General features: G+C 37.2%; 1 protein-coding gene across 1 annotated transcript in view; it reads left to right on the top strand.

Moving 5' to 3' along the window:
* The window catches only part of RNF32 (ring finger protein 32), a 73,141-nt gene that overhangs the window by 9,687 nt on the left and 43,880 nt on the right, over positions 1 to 19,574 (top strand). The window contains exons 2-4 of the mRNA XM_021009574.2: positions 3,623 to 3,731; positions 4,400 to 4,655; positions 17,305 to 17,447. Coding sequence (XP_020865233.1) covers positions 3,711 to 3,731; positions 4,400 to 4,655; positions 17,305 to 17,447 — 420 coding nt within the window. The 5' untranslated portion in view covers positions 3,623 to 3,710. The remainder of the gene's footprint in view (positions 1 to 3,622; positions 3,732 to 4,399; positions 4,656 to 17,304; positions 17,448 to 19,574) is intronic.

Genomic DNA, 19,574 nt, shown 5'->3' with positions numbered 1-19,574 from the left:
ACTCTAGAGAATCACCCCTGGCCTGGGTTTCTTGTTATTTGACATGGAAATCAAATGGTAGATAGTCAGAACAGTTTAGGGGCTCCCAAGGCCTTTTGACTATGGTAATCTTTATATTAATTGAACTCTTCTGAGAAATGATGATAGTCAATTTCTTCTCTCCATTTCCCATTTTAGAGAGTTGACACCTTGTTTAAACATGTCAGATTGGAGTTACTATAATTTTATAAGGATGTTCCCATCATTATACTTTCTTCTAACTTGATATTGGTATTTCTCCTTTGCTCTAATAACTTGTTGATGTGACTATTTTTTTAAATGACTTCTGCAGCAGTATCTAGTTCTTTCTGGTCTGTTAAGAAACAGTCAGTTTCATTTTTTATATTATTTGATCTTTATTATATTCAGTAACTTCTGACACTAATTGGAGAAAGTATTCATGGTGTTCAGGTATGTAAGGCTTCTGAATAATCTAAAAGGCTTTAGCCTCTTTCATTTCTTTATGCAAAACCATATTTTACCATTTATTTTTCTCTCTTTCCTTTGCCCACCATCATATTGAAATTACCAAACTATATATTGACTTTTATTGGGAAACTTGTAAAGTTCTTAATAATATTTTTCTACCTCTGCATCTTCTACAACAGGTATTCATCCATAAACTCAAATTATTTTAATAATTATTTTAATAGTATTTATGTGAATAAATGTGAATTTCAAGGTGAAATAATCAGGTATCCTATGAAATGAGATAGTGCAACATGGTGGACAGAGATGACCTTGGAGTCTGGAAAACCTCATTCATATCCCACCTGTGACATGAATTGGCTGTGTGACCCTTGTCAAATCACTTAACTTCTCTGTGCCTCAGTTTCCTCATATGTAAAATTAAGGGAATTGGAATTGATGGTCTCCAAGATCCCTTCCAATTCTAAATCTATGATCATATGATATTTCAGATTACATTTTGGTCCATGATGCACCCAACTACACTAACTCCTTAATTTCCTATCTGAGGAAAATGTTTTCACATTTAGCAGCAACTGCTTTATGTCTTCTCATTTGATGTATAGTGAAAATGTTCATATAAATGAGCTACAATGCTTCTAGTAGTCTATCAACTCGTTGGTTGCTAGATAAAAGTCACAAATTAAAAGTACCCATTGTTAAACGTTTGTAGATGGCCCCTGCCATCTTAATGAGTAGACTCATTCTTGTCCCTAGGATTGTACTTGACACCTTTCTGGTGGGATAGAATGTGCTCTCTATTGGCATCACTATAAAGAACCCTGGGGTACTTCCGTGTCATCATGAGACACTGAAGTAGGGTTTTTGTGGAGATCGCTATTCTTTGTGCTAATTTTGAATGCTGTGGCAGCATACTTTCCGGGGATGTACAGAGATGATGAAAATGATGCACACATCTCCAGAACTAGCTCAGTGGTTGGGAGACTCCAAAGGAAAGTGTGGGCAAGAAGAGATATTAGGACTGCCTTCCAAGCTAAATGTCTACAGAGCCATTGTGCTGACTTCAATGTTGTATGCCTATGAAACTTGGACAGTCTACTAGTGTCATGCCAGGAAACAGAATCACTTCCATTTGAATTGTCTTAGGAAGATTATGAAATCATCTGGCAAGATAACATACTAGATAGTAAGGTGTTTCCTGAGCCAAAATGCCAAGCATTCAAACTCTACTGCAAGGAGCAACTCCAGTGGGCTGGCTATGTTGTTCAAATGCCAAAAGATTTACCCAAATTTACAGAGAACTCACACAAGGCAAGTACTCACATGGAAGTCAAAAATGATACAAGGATACTCTCAAGGTCTCCCTGAAGAACTTTGGAATCAATTGTGAGACATGGGAGACACTAGCCAGGATTGTCCAGCGTGGTGTGCCCACATCAAAGAAGGTCTGTGCTTTATAAGCAAAGCAGACCTGCAGTAGCTCAAAAGAAATGTGAGATGCACAAATTAAGAGACATCACAATTCCAGATGTTCATATGGACTGTTTGTGCCTGACCCATGGTAGAGCCTTTTGAGCTCATACTGGTCTGATCAGCCACAGTCAGACACACTGTACCTTGACCCCAACATAGTGATGTCATTTTGGTCCTCTTCAACAACCAACCAACTGCCATTCTTCAGTCTCCCATACTACCAAGAGACCTTGTATTTAACTTTGATTTGTCTATTTCTGTTACTTCCATATCCAACTTTTCACTAAGCCATATGAGAAGGTTATTTATTTATTTATTTGACAGTCAATAAATCAGTTTATAACACTGGAAATAGCTAACTAATTTAAAATTGTCTCTCAGATTAGATTTACTATTTTGGTTTCTTAAGAAATTTTTTGTGTCAAACTGTTGTAATTCAGGCTTCATCATCTGATAATAAGATTACTACAACTGGCAGGATCTCTCTGCTGCCTGTTGTCCCTTCTCACATATAAACCATATTGAATTCTATTGTCAGATTTATCTTTCTAAAATATCACTATCATGATAGTGCATCATAGTTCTCTGTGCAAGAATCCATAGTTTTGGGCAGCTAGATGGTACAGTGGCTAGAGCACCTGCCCTGGAGTCAGGAAGACCTGAGTTCAAATCCGACCTCAGACATATAATAGTTCCTAGCTGTGTGACTCTGGGAAAGTCACTTAACCCCAATGGCCTCACCAAAAAGAAAAAAGAATCCATAGTATTTCTCTATTGCCTACTGCATCAATTTAATAATAATAGTTAACATTTACATAATACTTAATACGGACCAGGCGCTGTACTAAGTGCTTTTCACAAATATTATCTCATTTGTTCCTCACAACAACCCAAGGAAGTAGGTGCTAGTGTTATCCCCATTTTATCGATGAAGAAACTGAGGCAAAAAGTTAAATGACTTGCCTGGGCCACACAAGCAGGTGTCTGAGGTCAGATTTGAACTGAGCTTTTCCTGCCTCCAGGATCAGCACTTAAATTCACTCTGTCACCTAGCTCCAATTCTTTCTAACTCTTCTGTTAAGCTTCTTAAGGCCCTCTGTGGCCTAACTCTATATGCCTACCTAGTCTCCCAATGAGGACCTTCCATTCTAGACTTTTCACCACCTCTGAGTACCAGCCCTACACCCACTATCCTCTTTTTTCTCCTTATTTAAATCCTAGGAGGATTGGTCCTGGTCCAAGCATTTCATTGATACAGGGAACTCCTGGACGAGGAAAGTGCTACTATCAGTGCAAGTTGGCACCTTCGCAAAAGCTTATGATCTTAAGGAGTTACCTAGAGCACTGAGTGGTTGTTTCAGTTTTAACCCCACATACTCCATGAAGCTTTCTCTGAACTCTCCAGTTTTTTAACTGATTTCTTCCTTTTATGAAATCCTACTACACCTAAAGTCAGATTGTAAGCTACTCAAAGGCAAGGATCGTAATTTGTATTTCTCTTGTATTTTAAGAGTATTTAGTAAAGCATTCAACAGGTATTTGTTGATTCATTTGAGACATCTATTTAAAACTTAATGCCACTTTCTTCAGAAATGTAAACTTAGGGTCAAACTTTTGTGCTCTACAAGTTTTTATTTTGATCAGTTTGATGTAGTAATGTAATTTCTGTTTTTCTATATAGGAATTTAAGGAATATAAAGTGATGACTTCCATTATAAAGAAGCAACATCATTCTGTTTTAGAAAAAAGAAGATAACTTCTGGTTCAACATGATAAGAAATTATTCTAAGGTGCATACTTTATTTAAAAAAAAACTACAGTAAGATTGCTGTCATTTTGTATTTTAATCGATGTAGGCAGAAATAAAAAAAAAATAATTTGCTCACCAGGTACCAACCAGGAGATGTTAACAGGATGGAAAGTAGCTAAGCAATCCCAGGGTGTGGCATGAGTGTTGCGGGCAATTTCTACTCTAGCATTTGATTCAGGTGCCTCTTAGTAGTTACCTGGTAGTTTTATTCTATGTAGGAAACCTATTTAGTTTACCAAAAATTAATAATACATACTTACATGTACATTTTTTTGGTGTACTAGAAGGCAAGATTAGCCTGAGGTCTTATTTAATTATAGTGCAGCAACATATGTTTAGGCATGTAAAAGTTTTATAATTCATAATGAGTTTATTGCATATTATAATTATGGCTTTAGCAATTAAGTGAAAAATTACAACTATATAGTTGATATAAATGATGAAGCCAAGTTCTGACTTTAAAAGGTAAGGTAACAACGGGTCAAACGTTCTTCAATTTAGTGCATTTATTTTTATTTTAACAGTGACACACAATTTGAGTATCAAGTACTGTCAAGAGTGACAGATAAAGCCTTAGTTTTCTGTTAACTGATAATTGATGTATAATGTATATGTAAATTTTTGTTCATGTTTTTCCAACTTCTTTAGGGCCGTGCTAGAAATTTAGCTATTACTGCAGTTGCTTTACAAGATCACATTTTACATGATCTTCAAATCCAGACTCTGTCAGTGATAGATCTTTATAACACAAAGAAACAGAATAAAGATAGTGGAAACAAACCTGCCAAAAAAAATATAAAAGCAGTATTGGATACTGGACTGAAAAAGACAGCTACACAAATCCCTAGAGAAGAGCCAGAGAAAGAATATGTTCTCGATCCACATCCTCCTCCACTCACCCTAGGTAAGATGAACTGGCGTGGGCTTCTTTGTGCCAATTAATCTAATTCTTTGTTTATTAGAATAGTATAATATGCAGTCAGAAACATGTATACATCGAAGTTAATAAATGATTTCAATAGAATTCCTTGCCATCCATGGAAGTTCAGGGATAAGTTGTTTTTGTCCAAGTCTCCGAGGCTTGGAATACATTTATTTAAAGCTTGCTCTGTATGTGGCTGATTATATTCCCCTTATAGATAGTAGGAAACATTAAGGTTAAAAGTCAGAAAAAATCTATTTTGAAGAATTTCATTAAGGACTAGGAAGGGAGGATTCAGCTGATATAATTCTCCACATGGAAGAGTCTTCGGAGCCTGCTTCTAGAAGAGTCTTGATGGCAGGTCTGAAAAAGCATGCTTGGGAACTCAAGCAGTGTCTCTCCCTCAGGGTTCTCTGGATAACCATCAGGCATTAGTGTTATCTGTTTTCCAATGCTGCCAGCTCCCCCCCCCCCAAGTTGCATTCCCCACTGTTCAGTTCTAGTGACTAGCACCTTAGTTCCATTTAACATCCATTAGCTTTTACAAAGGGACTTTTACTTTGGAGATATAACAAGAACAAAAGTATAAACATCTCTCCCCAGCATCTCAGAGGCATTCTCCAAATAACTATACCATGAAGTCGCTGCTAGGAGGAGTAGGTTCAAACTGAACACAGTTTCTACAAAGTATTGGTGGCTCCAAATTCAAAGATCCAAAGGTCATTACTTATTCTTCAGGCATTGATGCTGGGATGGCTGCAAAACCCAGCATGTACTCAACTCCCAGATTCCCAGACTTCCAGAATTCTGGATGTTTGGACATCAGGTGACTCTCTCTCCTGACCTTTTGAAATTGAGAAAGCCACAACTTCTATCTTCTTTCACCTAAAAAAAAAAAAAAAAAGCAAACCACCAAGGCAGGAAAAGAACTGAGGCCCACAATCACGGGCCAGATGCTAGTCTCAGGCTTGTAGCTTTGTCTCTCACCAGACAGTATTAGCAAAGGAGTCAAACCAAAAGCAAATAGCCACCAAGAGAATAACCTGAGACTGATAAAGGTCATTGGAAGGTGCCTCCAGGGCATATACAGACACAAGTGCAGCCAGTCAGAGAGGCGGCCCTCTGTTGGTCACACAAGCTGACAGACCAGGACCAGCCACAGAACATCTCTGTGTCCTCCTAAAGCCCGCCACAGCACTTCAGTATAGACCACCCCAACTCTCCTGAAAGCCAGCTCCCCAGGCTTTCCACTCAGGAAATTGCATCAGTGGAATATGCCAGCATACTCTGCACACCTACCAGTCCCTCGTGACAAAGTGTGGTAACAGGCTGCAAAGAAAGGTAGACATTTTCCTGGAATAGCTTAACAAACAGGATATATATCACTATCAGGTTATTAAGTATTATCCAACAAGGAAGGCACTAGAGATGGCTTTTACAGATTCGGCCAGCCCTGATGTTCCATAAAAAAAAAATGCTTGGCTTTTAGCTGAAAAGACATTTAAAATCACTGTAATATTTGGCATAAAGGAAAAATATTATAAAAGTCTGGCTGTGGGTTATGTTATAATGATGTTAAATAATGCTATGAAAGTTTATAAAGAAAATTCTTTGCTATGTTTTCAGTTTAATACAGTGAAAATATTAGATTATGTAATTTTTCTTCAGTTTATTTAGTAAAAGATAGCTGATACCTTAGGCATAAAAATCTGTACTTCAATAACATTTACCCAACTTAGACTTAAAAGGTTTGTTCTCAAGTTGATCCTGGGGCAAAAGCTATAAAGAATTAACACCTGTACTTGGACACCTAATTGAACAGAAGAAAGAAACATACAACAGTAAGATAAAAGCCAGAGATGTGGAAACATAGAAAGATATTTCTGGCAAGCAAACTCTCAGAAAATATATTTTTGTTAATTATAGCATCTGTATTAGTAACATTGAACTTAAGATTATAGTGGCTTTTCTTGAATTTTCTTTGAGGAAAGAGGAAAATTTCCTATGTTTGACCATACTCCAGAGATGAATTTATAGGTAAATTTTAAGTTAAATCCTTTTAAGAGTTTTTTACATGTGCAAGAAAGCTCCATCTTTGTTTTTACAAATAATAGAAAATATATTCTTCATTAAATTCTAATTCCAGGGGCAGCTAGGTGGCACAGTGGATAGAGCACTGGCCCTCAAGTCAGGAAGACCTGAGTTCAAATCCAGCCTCAGACCAAACACTTGACACTTACTAGCTGTGTGACCCTGGGCAAGTCACTTAACCCCAATCGCCTAAAAAAAAAAAATTTCTAACTCCAAAGCCTTTGACGTGGATTAGAAGTGACCCTAACATACAGGGGGAATACAAGCTTTAGCAGGCACAACCAAGCCGGAGAGGTTTTGGGCTCAGACCCATCAATGACTTCTTTGTCTGTCAAGACATGAACCATCTAGGCTACAGTAAGTTCAGGGAGGCTCATACCCAAAAGGTTGGCCCACAAGTGGTAAATTTTGTTGACTATAGTAAGTCATTAAGGAATAGAGAAGTTATGATCTATGAATAGATAGAGGAAGAATATACACCAAGAAAATCACTGATCTTTTCAAATTTTTAAGTGTGAAACATACAGGTATGCTCCGATTTGCTGAATTATATAAATTAATTTTTAAAATCAAAATGCATTTGAAATTTAAGCTTTTAAGTTAAAGGAAACCTATAATATCCTTTTTTGTAAAGAAAATATTCTTTTTATAATGCAGCAAATCCCAATTGTAGGGTTAGCATGGTACAGGACAAAGGACATTAGCTTTGGAATCAGAGGACCTGGGTTCAAAGCCTACCACTATCACTCATTTACCTGTGTGAACCTTAGGGAAGGTACCTAACCTCGTTCAGCTTCAGTTTTCTTGGCTATAAGTTTAGGATGCTCTAAATCTATCATCTGGTTTATGCCAATTTTTGCATATGGATCATAATAATATGAATTTACTAAGAACCCAATCCAAGAAATACGCTTAAGTGTCTGGTGAATGACCTAACTAAAAGATGACCGTTGCTTGAAGTAGGGCAACTAGGTGGCGCACTGTAGCACAGCTAGCTGGGTGTGGAGTCAGGAAGACTCATCTTCCTGAGTTCAAATGTGGCTTCAGATACTTTCTAACCATGTGATCCTGGGCAAGTCATTTAACCCTGTTTGCCTCAATTTCTTCATCCGTAAAATGAGCTAGAGAAGGAAATGGCAAACCCTTCCAGTATCTTTGCCAAGAAAACCCTAGGTAGGATCACAGAGAGTCCAAACACTACTAAAACAACTCAACAACAGAAGTTGCTTGAAATAATTAGGGAAGACTTCAAAGAAGATTTTGAATTTAAACTGGGCCTTAAAGGCTAAATAAAGTTTGGAGAGAAGAGAGAAGTACAAGTAGAGGAAAGATCCAAGGAGAGAATGATACAAAGTAATTTCAAAGGACATTGAATAGACCAATCTTTCAATGAAAGGTTCTTGTTAGAAAATAATAAGAATAAGGTTGTAAAATAAGATTCCATTCAACAGGTCCAATTAAGCAGCTTTTCTATGCCAGGCACTGTTAGGTAATTGAAATACAAAGACAGAAATGAACAACAGTTCTTCAGATAGCTTTTATTCTGTCTAGGGCTACAATATGTAAACAGATAAGTAAATACAGTATCAAGGGAGGAGAACATTAACAACTAGGAAGATCATGCAATGTTTCCCATAGGAGATGGCACATGAGCTGAGCTTTTGAAAAGGCAAAGATGAGGAGAGAGAGTATTCCAGGCATGAGGAATAGATAATCTGTGCAAAAGCATGAAGATGAGAGATGGAAAACTGAGTTGGAAGAGCGGTGAGGAGGCCAGATACCTAGGATGCAGAATGTATTTACTTGGGTTGTCATATAAAATAAGGCTAGAGAATAGATTGTGAGGGATTTGAAATGTCAAGCTGAGGAGCTTGTTTTTACCTTAGGGGTAAAAGAGAGCGCAACCAAAGATTGTAGAGGATGATGTCGTCAGACCTGTGCCTTGGGAAGATTATTTTAGCATCTTTGTGGAGAATGGCCTGGAGGGTAAAAGATTGAAAACAGAGAAATCAAATATAAAGCTATTCCAATAGTCCAGAAAAAAAGTGAATAAGAGTGTTAGCCACATAAGTGGCAATAAGGGATCATATGGGAGAGATGTTGGGATAAAATGGATAAAACTTGGTAACTTATTGGATGTGGGAGGGGGAGGGCCAGTGTGTCAGGGAAACTGAAGCCTCAAGGATGATTCATAGTTTGTGAATCTGGGTGACTGGAAGGACAGGATTGTGCTTAACAAAAAAAATGGTAGTTTGGAGGACAGGTTTACAGGAGATAATGAGTTCTACTTTGGAACTTTATAGAGGGACTTAAGGGCCAGGTAAAGATGCTTAGATTTTGTTCCATTTGTCATGGGAGGCAGTTGAAAATTTCTGAGCAGGGCACAATACATTAGAAGTGGTGTGAGTAATAGGTTGCAAAATAAATTAGTGTAGGGAGAAACTGGAGGCAGAGAAACTATTTAGGAGACCATTGCAACAGTTCAGTGTCAAAGTACTATGGGCATAGGTAAATGAGATGGTAAAGACATGTTTGAATTGAGAATAGAGGAAACAGAAAGGAAGGGAAAATTTGAGAATCGGAAAAAAAAATTATAGAACTCAGTATAGGGTGAGAAAATAGAGAACCAAAGATGACCTGGAAAATTGATGGCACCCCTAAAAGAAACAGCAGTGTATAGAGGAGAATTGATTTTGGGGACAATGCAAAAACATGTTTTAAACATGTTGGTTTTGAGTTGATTATGGATCATTTAAGTGGCAATGTAGTCTAAGGAATGGAAGGAAAGAAGAGCAGTAGGGAGAGATAGAGACAGGAGGAGAACCAGGGTATTATAGTTTTACATGTCTAAAGAAAGAGAGAACTCTAAGGAAAAAGCAGACATCAGATGCTGCAGAAACTGGGGGGAAAAAGGCTATTGAATTTATTAATGAGGAAATCATTTGTGACAGTTAAGAATTTAGTTTTAATACAGTTGTGCAAGGAGTAGAGGGGAATATAGCAAATATGGGCTAAAATTTGGCATTTAGAAAAAAAGAAATAGAATTGTGGTTTTATTGGGACCATAGAGCCATGCTATTTTTAGGATGGGGAGACTTATTTCCCCAGGGGAAATAATCAGGAGAGAGGGAAGAGAGATTGATTAAATAATGTTGGGGAAAAGAGAATAATTCATGGACCATAGTCCTAGAAGAGATGGAAAAAGATGGAATTGAAAGCACAGGTATAAATGTGGGCCTTTAAATAATAAAGGGAGAAATAGGGATATAGATACATGCTTGTAAGAGGTGGGAAGAGGAAGCAGCTCGTGAGTAGTCTTTTATTTTTAAAGTAAAATTAGAGATGACCTGATGTGCCAGCAGTGGGCAGAGCAGAGGACAGGATCTGGAGGCTTAAGGAAAATGGAGAAGGTATGAAATAGTCATGGAGGGAAGCACTCTAAGAAATGTCATAGAGTGGAGGATCAAGGGCCTGAAGTTAGATTATGTTTATTTGTAGCTTAGACTTTGGAACTGAACCAGAGAAAACAGACAGTAAAAATTATCTAGAATCGGAAGTTATCATGACAGAAGTTCATAGAGTCAAAGGGTGTTCATGTGAGTGAAGGCAGCTATGAATGGCTGACTACAGAGTCATGACTGAAAAAAGAGAGAAGTGTAGCCAGAAGGGAGATGGGCAGGAAAGGAAGAGATGGGGAATCCCATAGAGGAGGAAAGGCACATTCACTATAAATACAAATAAGGAAATATTTGGGAGGGGGTTAGGTTTCCTGTATATAGTGATATTTAGTTATCTAGAATTTAGATTTCTGGGAATTTCAAATATTTGAAATGCTTCTGAAACTGAAATTTTAAAAGAACAAGAACAACAAGAAGAAAATGAATCTTTCAACAAGCATTTATTTAAGCACTTATTATGTGCCAGGCACTATGCTAAGCACTGAGGATTGAAAGAAAAGAAGACAAATGTTCTTATTCTCTGGTGCCCTTAGAAGACTCAACAAGAGGAAAAGGCATTAAATTAAAGCAATAGAATTAGTTTTTGAAAAAAAAAGAAGAAAAAAGTTAAAAATACAAAAGTAGTCCCTTTCTTCAAAAAGCTTATATACTATTGGCAGGGACGTGTCATAAATAAAGACATGCAAGATATATACAGAATCAAAAGAATGGAACCCGAAAAGTGGATGAGCTTATTGGAAAAGGTTGTCTACAGAAGAAGGCATTTTACCTGAGTCTTAAAGGTAGCCAGGGAATATCAAAAGCTGGAATCAAGGAGGGCAAGCATTTCAGGCTTATGGGACAGTCAGGGCAAAAGCATAAAGATGTGTGATGGAAGGTTGTGTACAAAGAACAGCACATAGGTTGGTATCCTTGAATTATAGAGTAGGTAAAGAGGATTAATGTGTAAGAAGACTAGAAAGGTTAGAAAGCACTATTTTTGTGAAGAACTCTAAATGTTGAATAGACAACTTTATGTTTGGTCTTTGATGTAATAGGGAACACCAGAGTTTATTGAGTAGGAGACTGACATGTTTGGATCTATACTTTATGAAAATCTTGGCAGCTATAGGAAGGATGAATTGGAAGGGAGAGAATTAAGACAGGGAGACCAATTAGAAGGCAATTGCAATAGCCCCACAGAGAGGTGATAAGGGCTGGAACTAAAATGATGATCACAGGAGTAAAAAGAATGGGTCAGATGCAAGAGACGATTTATAGATAGGAATATAAAGATCTGGCAAGTGATTGGATATGTGGGGTGCATGAGAGTAAGGAATTAAAGATGACACCGAGGTTGTAAACCTGAATGACTGGAAGGAGAATGGTACCCTTAATAGTCATAGGGAAGTTCAAAAGAGAGGAGAGTTTGGGGAAAAGGTAATGAGTTCTGGTTTGACATGTTAAGTTTGAGATGTTTCTGGGACATCCAGTTGGACATTTTCAAGAAGTAGCCCCAGAGCCGTGAACAATGATGAAAACACTGAGAACAGCTTGACATCCAGAGATTACAAGGTGACACACTATGATCAGTTGGTTCACCGTACTGAAGGAAAAGAAAAATCTCACTGGCTGGCAATAGCTATAAAAACTCAATTGCTTGCATAAAAGCTAAAAATGTAGAAGTGACCAGGAAAGAATATAAATGAGAAGAGAGGGTTGTAGTTACCAGAAAGCTTTACACAAAATATAGATAAGAACCAGGCAACAGTTGAAGAGGTTATAACGATAGCAAGCTTTAGACTGTTCTACAGTCTTAGGGGATAAAAAGACATTTAAATCAGGGGTCTTTGTCAAGAGCATGTATAGAATATTTGACAAGTAACTATTATTCTATTAAAACCTGTTTTCTTTTTTTTTCTATGTTAGTTTCTTTTGTGTATTTGCATGATAAACTCTGGAATCTATTTCCTTTCCTGTTGAATAGTGTTGTTCAGTCGTGTCCAACTTTTCATGACCTCATATGGGGCAAAGAATAGTGGGTACAGTGACCAAAAAAGGGTTGGCAATCCTTAGTTCAGAACTCAATATCCTCTAAAGGTATGCCAGTGCCACATTACAGGCATAGGACAGCTCCCCAGTTAGGAAGATAAACAACTACTCAGGTCTCAGAAGCCCATTCGATTTTCACTGTACCCAGCTAAAGACACATCAGCTATAAGAGAGTTCTCCAGTATTACGTGTGTGTGTTTGGAAGATGGAGGAAATTAATAAAAGTGAGGCAGTGGTACACGCTGCACTGGAGTCAGGAGAACTGAGTTCTTGAACCCAATCTGCTGCTGTATAGCCTTTTCATCAGAGACATGAAGATAATGATGGGATTGCTTATATAAATAAGACTTGCATTCAGGCCTCAAAATATTCAAGCTCAAAAGTGTCCTAGAGATGATACACGAAGAACCCAGTATTTGCAATCAAGAACCTGAATTTGAACCTGGCTCTTCAAATTACCACCAGTATTGTGAAAAGAAAAAGACTGCAATGAGCAAGTGTGGTTGAGTGAGCACTGTTTATTTCTGACTAAGGTGACTGTTGCATTTCAAAATGAGATAGAATTAGTGAAAAAAAACTACCAATCATGATGCTATAGAACATTTTTGTAGCTTTTCAAGGTATAATACAAACATTATGCAGGACTAAACAATCTTTTTATGATTTTAAAAATGCAATTGTTAATGTTACTTGTACCTAGAATACAATTAAAAGTCAAACAGTGGGGGGAAATTGTGGCCTAATGTATCATCTTCCTAGTCTGGTGATGAAAAATGTATGATCCATCCAAAACACTCTAGCATAATTCTCAAAATGGTAGAATCCCAGGGGTGGGGAACACGTGACCTCAAGGCCACATGTGGCTCTCTAGGCCCTCAAGTGTAGCCCTTTGACCAAATCCAAACTTCACAGAACAAATCCCTTTAATAAAAGGATTTGTTCTATAAAACTTGCACTTAGTCAGAAGACTGCATCCAAGAACCTAGAAGGCCACATGTGGCCTCAAGGCTGCAGGTTCCTCACCCCTGGTAAAGACTATTCCACCATACTCTTAAAACAAATATAATGCAAGTGAAGAGCACCTCCCCTTATAGTTGTTCAATAAATATTCACTTAGTGATTGAATGAAAAGATTAATTAAAAGTTGGCTCATGTTATTCAGAAAGAGATGTTTTAAATGTTGTTGACAAGTCAAAGGAAACTTTGGCAATCATAAAGATTTCCTCAAAGACAAAAATATTATGTGGTAGTTAGAACCTTTGGTCTTTGATTCAATAGAACTAAAGAAATTAGTCCTTTCATACAATATGTCCCAAAAGTCCTGGTGTAGTTTTAAGCCATTAAATCTTAGAACTGCACCAGGGTTTTTGGGACACCCTGTATATTACCCTGGAGATCATACAACTATATATCATTCACTCCATCTTTATGAGAAAGATGGAGATCAGTGACTTTTTCAAGAAAGCAGTTTCTGGGATCAGTCCCTCTTTAGTTCTGAATCTGTATGTATCTGAATCTGCATGTATCTGAATCTACAGCATAAAATAATAATTGATATTCATAATGATGATCAAGAGTCATCAAGAAGTTGGGGAAAGTACCATATTGAACTGACTGCAAGACTGTGCTTCCCTCCCGCCTGCCCTGCACCAAATCTGTTTTTATAAAATTTGAATGCAGCCCATTATTATGCTCTTTGTATATATCTCTTCCCCTTGTAAAGTCTGAGCACAACTGGCTGTATTCTCTAGAGATAGAGATCTCACTATAAAACCCCACCAACTCTCCCCTCCTTCCTCAAACATCCTCAAGCTGGAAGGGATGCCAAGAGGGCCTAGTGGGAGGTGAGCCACAAAAAAGAATCTCTCCAAGGAATTTGTGTCCTTGTCCCTTCAGCCCTTCTCCTCCACCCCCAGGCTGGTTGTAGCTGCAGAGGAGTCAGTGGAGCTCAGAGGCATGGCAGAAGAGTGTGGGGGAGCCAGGAAGACTGGGTTTCCAATCTCTGTAGTTTAGGAAAGCATGAGGTGAGAGGGAGGAAGAATGGGGGAAGAACAGCAAGTGAGAGGTGACCTATTAGTCATCTTCTCAAAAAGCTCGATACTTACCTGATTTTCTAAATTTTCCCATTTACTTGTATTCCATGTAAGTTACCAAGCTGCCTAACATTTTTGTGGCAAAAACTTACTTATAATCTGAAAATCTGAATACTAATACTTCTAATCTGAAATATATCAGTACTATTTTTTAATATGGAGAATTTTTGGTAATTATTTTTCAATGCAATTGTTTCCTTTCAAAAATCTCATTTTAGCAGCCTAAGAAATTTAATACTTACTAGCTATGTGACCCTGGGCAAGTCACTTAACCCCGATTGCCTTATCAAAAAAAAAAAAAGAAACAAAAAAAAATCTCATTTTAGGAAATATGACCTCCATTTGGATCAATATGGTGACCTTATTAAAGAGATGTCCATTAAAATAATGTTCCAATATTTATGAAGTTAAACATAAATCTTAATCTTTTTGTTGTTATTGTTAGATTGGGTGTCATTATCTCATCCAGACTAGAAATGCAGAGTCCACTCTTGGGCTATATGTGTAATACTAATCTAAAGACTATAATAAATACCAAATACTAATCTAAAAATTTAAATCTGCAATAATCCGTAATATATCCATAAGGGCTAGTTCAGCCCTTCTTTGGAAGTGTAGTGTCCCTTCATTCCCGGGGACTCGTAATATTGGTGCCAGACTTACTGTGAACATCCAATCAGCTTTAGCTTTACTACAGTTCAGTACTCCCATATTCCCAAATCCACCAGCATCAGTGTCTACAAGTATGCATTACCATGCACGGCTTTAAACAATTTTAAATCTTCATCTCTAGGGCATTTTAAAATATATAAAGTAAAACTGACTATCCAGAACTCTCAGGAAATGTTATCTTAAAAAGCCGTATTTTCTAGACACCATGGGTTTACATACCCAAACTTATGATTTTTAAATTTTTCAATAGAAATCTTATTATACATTGCCTTGCCTTTTTTTTCTGAGGCAATCAGAGTTAAGTGACTTGCCTAGGGTCACACAGCTAGTAAGTGTCTGAGGTCAGATTTGAATTGAGGGAGAGAAGTCTTCCTGACTTCAGGCCCAGCACTCTATCCACTGTGCCACCCAGCTGCCCTGCCTTGCCTTCTTAAACATAATATTCTAAAGATAATATTAACATTCTTTAACATGTTTATTACAAACATCAATTACTCTATTGTACAGAAAGGTATAGTTGTGTCCTCATAGACAATTGAAGTAATGACCCAAGGCTTATATGATTCTTTAATTCGTGTTTCCTTTTTACAATTTTTCTATCTCCAACTTTGCTGTTATTGGTTACTTCCTATGTGTCTATAGATTCCACAGTGTATCTGCTTTATCTAATTTGCTATTCCAGTCCCTCTAGTGGTAAGAAAGCAGATCATCATACTTGTTAGAATTGTGTGCCAAATAAGAGTAAATAATCTTTGAGTCATTGCCTGAGTGTCTCTTTTGTGCTTAAAATGCATAGTCCTAGGACTTATAACATCTGTTTTAGTAGTGGAGGCTTTTTTTTTTTGCTTGCTTCCTGGTCTTTGCTTGTATAACTGAAGCTGCTGAATAAATAGCTTAATTGCAGATAGATAAGGTATCTTCACAACACTTTTCCTATGCAAAGCTCTTTGCCAACTAGCAAACTCATCTATGTCTCTTAAATATTAACCAGCCACTAGAGACAGAAAGGGACAAGAATTGATCATTGATGGGAAAGGTTATTCTTAAATCCAGTTTATAAACCAGAGATTTCATGTTTTCTTTAATAATCAATATCATAGTGAATATACTTATACAAGCATAATTCTACTTCAAGCAAACTGGATATATGAGAATCCAGATCTTTTTTTTAAATTTAGGGAGAGGCTCTTTACAAAAAAGAGTCTACAAGAGATTGGATTCACTGCAGGACTGCTTTCAGTAGCAAGCTTTTTTAGAACATTGACTATATTTTAATATTTCAAAGACCTGTGATTTCATCAGTGTAATTACTCCCTCAGGAGATGGTCTTCATTAGTTATTAGAGCCAAAACAATTCATAACATAATGACTAATTTCCTGAGCATAAAGTCTCATAGAAATCTATATTAAAGTTGAAGGGGAAAAGGGAAAAAAGCATATCTGCTCTCAGGTTGATCCGTGAAAGACAAATTTAATCCATTACTGCTTCACTGGGAGTCTGAGCATCCAGGTTCAACTCTAAGCCATGAGGAAACCTTAGAATATGGCTTTAATAGAGGACATTTATATACGATTGAATTTGCAAAATTTTATTTGCACACAACTTTTAGCCACTGTGGGAAAGAAGTCTTAACAGTCCATAATGATATAATGGAACCTAGTTACTTTTTGTGGCAAAGGGTTCTCCTCAATGTGCCATAATTTGGGTGCAACAATGGCATAATAATAGTATGTTTACATATCTAAAGATCTGGTGATCAGTTTGGGTTGGTTTTATTCATAAATTCACAGCCATGAATGATTTTTCTCACATTGGTACCCTTCTAGTTTTTATTTTCTGTGTTCCCCACCCCCAGATCTTAACAATGAAAAGATGAACTCATTTTTCTAATTGTTTCTTCTTTAAATTTTAACTTCCCAGACAGATCTGATAGCCTCTTGATGACAGCATCTGTCTTATACTTACTTCCTTTCTCCTTTGATGCCTTATCTAGTACTGGGCAAATAGTATGTACTCATTAAATTAGTTGATTGACTATCACGTAATAAACAGTATAAGAATTAATATTCCCTTTTCCCATGATATTAACTCTCTCCTCTCTCAAAGAAAAAGGCCAGCTGTATAAATGTGAAATATGAACATAAATTATAAATAAGAACATAATTATAAGATATATTGAATATGACTGTAATGTGCTTTGAGGAATACATCTTAAAACTATTATATGTAAGTTCAATATTCTAAAATATATTTTAATTGAGATTTCATGTTTTTTTTTACTTTAGCACAGAAGTTGGGTTTGATTGAACCACCTCCATTGCCTTTATCAGCTGAAGAATGGGCAAAAGTAAAGGAGAGGTCCATAAAACAAGGGGATTCTATGCATCCATGTTCAATATGTAGAGAAGAATTTGAGCTTCAGTCACAAGTAATATACAGAAAAAACATTTGAATTTAACTATCTCCTATCAAAATTAATATAGACTGCTCTGCATCTTTAAGCTATTTAATTGGCATACTTTAATGCCTTTCATAGATCCCCTTCACTACATAATACATCATAGTAAATGTAATATAATGGTGGGAGACAAAGAAGAAGGAGGCATGTCGGTAACAGATGAAAAAATTAATGGTTGTCCATGTCACATATGTTCTTAGAGTTTAGTTCTCTTCCTCAGCACCAACTACAATATTCCCTTCTACCTAACTTTGGCATAGCCACAAATAATTGTGAACAGGTGTCATGTCTTCTCCTCCTGAATATACCCAGTCCTTCATAATATTTGATATTAACTCAGTTCTAGTTCCCTTGCCATGCATTTATGTTTGGGGAATTGTTTCTTAGCCCTCTGGAATCTGCATAAGAATATCATGGAGATATATTTCACCCTAATACCTAACTGTAAGCCAGGAAGTGTTCCTGCCCTTCCCTTCCCAGCATTTACTAAAAAAAAAAAAAAGGATTCTTCCCTTTGTGGGCCCCAAAGCTACCTCTCCCTAGATTTTGGACCTTGGTATCTCCTTGGTCTCTTGTCTTGAAGTCTCTGGTTCTTGAAAGCTGCTTTCTCTCTTGTTTTGCTCCATCTCTCTCCTGGCCAGCCTGAAGTAATTCTGCCAACCCTATCACTTAGGCCCTTCCTGGTAGTCACATCCTCCACACCAGCTACTAGCCTAAAACTTGGATCGTTGTGCCCTTACTGCATGGTTCTTTCACCTACAGCAATTTTCCATCTAATTTTGATTAGGGCCCAGCTGGCCCCACCTTACTATTGTTGGCTACACTAAGCTGCAAGACAGAGACTTGATGGCTGTTCACTTTCCTATCTCTGTGTGATAAGACCCTGGCCTCACTGGGGCTCCTCTCTGTGAAGAGATTTTGGAGATTCTGTGGGGCTTCAACAATTACAGTTACCAAATGTACTTGTGGATATAGGGTGTTAACAATATGTTGTCAAGCCAGAGTTGAGTTCAATTCACTGAACATGTATTGACTTCCTACTTGCTATGTAAGGCATTTTAGGAGATTCATAGATGAATGAGAGAGATACCTTCAAGAAGCCTACAGTCTAATGGAATTTACTCATAAAGAATTTCTATTTTTAAAGAAAATAAATAACTTTATGCATCATGGTCATACAAGAAGAAAATATACTTTGTAATGAATGTCCCCCCAGTACATAGGGAAAATCTCTCTGAATTATAGAAATTAAATATTCTTAATAATCATCGTTCATTAAGCTTATCACCACAGTAAGATATGTGACATAGTATTGTGTTAATAGATATGATGTACTACTGTGTATCGTATTTTTTACATGTCTCCCAACTAGATTATAAACTCCTGGGGGACAGGGGACTATTTTAGACTTCTCTGTGTTCTCCCATAAACACTATAACCTTAGATTACATGCTTACTTAGTGAATGATTTAACCAAATGAACTGTGTTCACTTCCTGGGTTCCACATGTTAGGAACCTAGAGGGTGGCTCAGAGTATGGTGAAGGGCCTTCAGATCATGCCATATATGGATTGCTTGAAGGACTGGGATATTTAGGAGACTTTTGAGGTACATGACAGCTGTCTACAGTTATTTGAAAGCTGTCATGCAGAAAAGACTTGTTTTGCTTGGGAGGCAGTGTGCTTCAGTAGAAGGAGCACTGGATCTGAAGACAGTGGACTTGGGTTCAGATCCTGGCTTTTCCACTTACCACCTGTGTGACCTTGGATGTCTGCGGACCTCAGCTACAAAATGAGAAAGTTATACTGGATGACCCTGAAGATAAATTTTTGGCCTTATGATTCTAGATTTGGTAAGAGAACAGAGAACTAGTACAAAGGGTAGTAGTTGAGAAAAGCAAATTTCCATTCTGTGGAAGAAAAAACTTCTTAATGGTAAGAATTCTCTGAAAGTGGAATGGCCTACCTTGGAAGGTAGCAGATTCTCCCTCCACAAGAGATTATCAAATAGGGCTAAATAATTTTTTCTTGATAGGTAGATGGGATTCCTATATAGGCATTAAGTTAGATCAGATGGCATTTGGGGAAAATGAAAATT

Source organism: Phascolarctos cinereus, unplaced genomic scaffold (genome assembly GCF_003287225.1).
Source record: "Phascolarctos cinereus isolate Bilbo 61053 unplaced genomic scaffold, phaCin_HiC Scaffold_1;HRSCAF=81, whole genome shotgun sequence".
Taxonomy (NCBI): domain Eukaryota; kingdom Metazoa; phylum Chordata; class Mammalia; order Diprotodontia; family Phascolarctidae; genus Phascolarctos; species Phascolarctos cinereus.
Note: the sequence above shows the minus strand (reverse complement) of the source record. Positions and strands in the feature narration are given on the sequence as shown.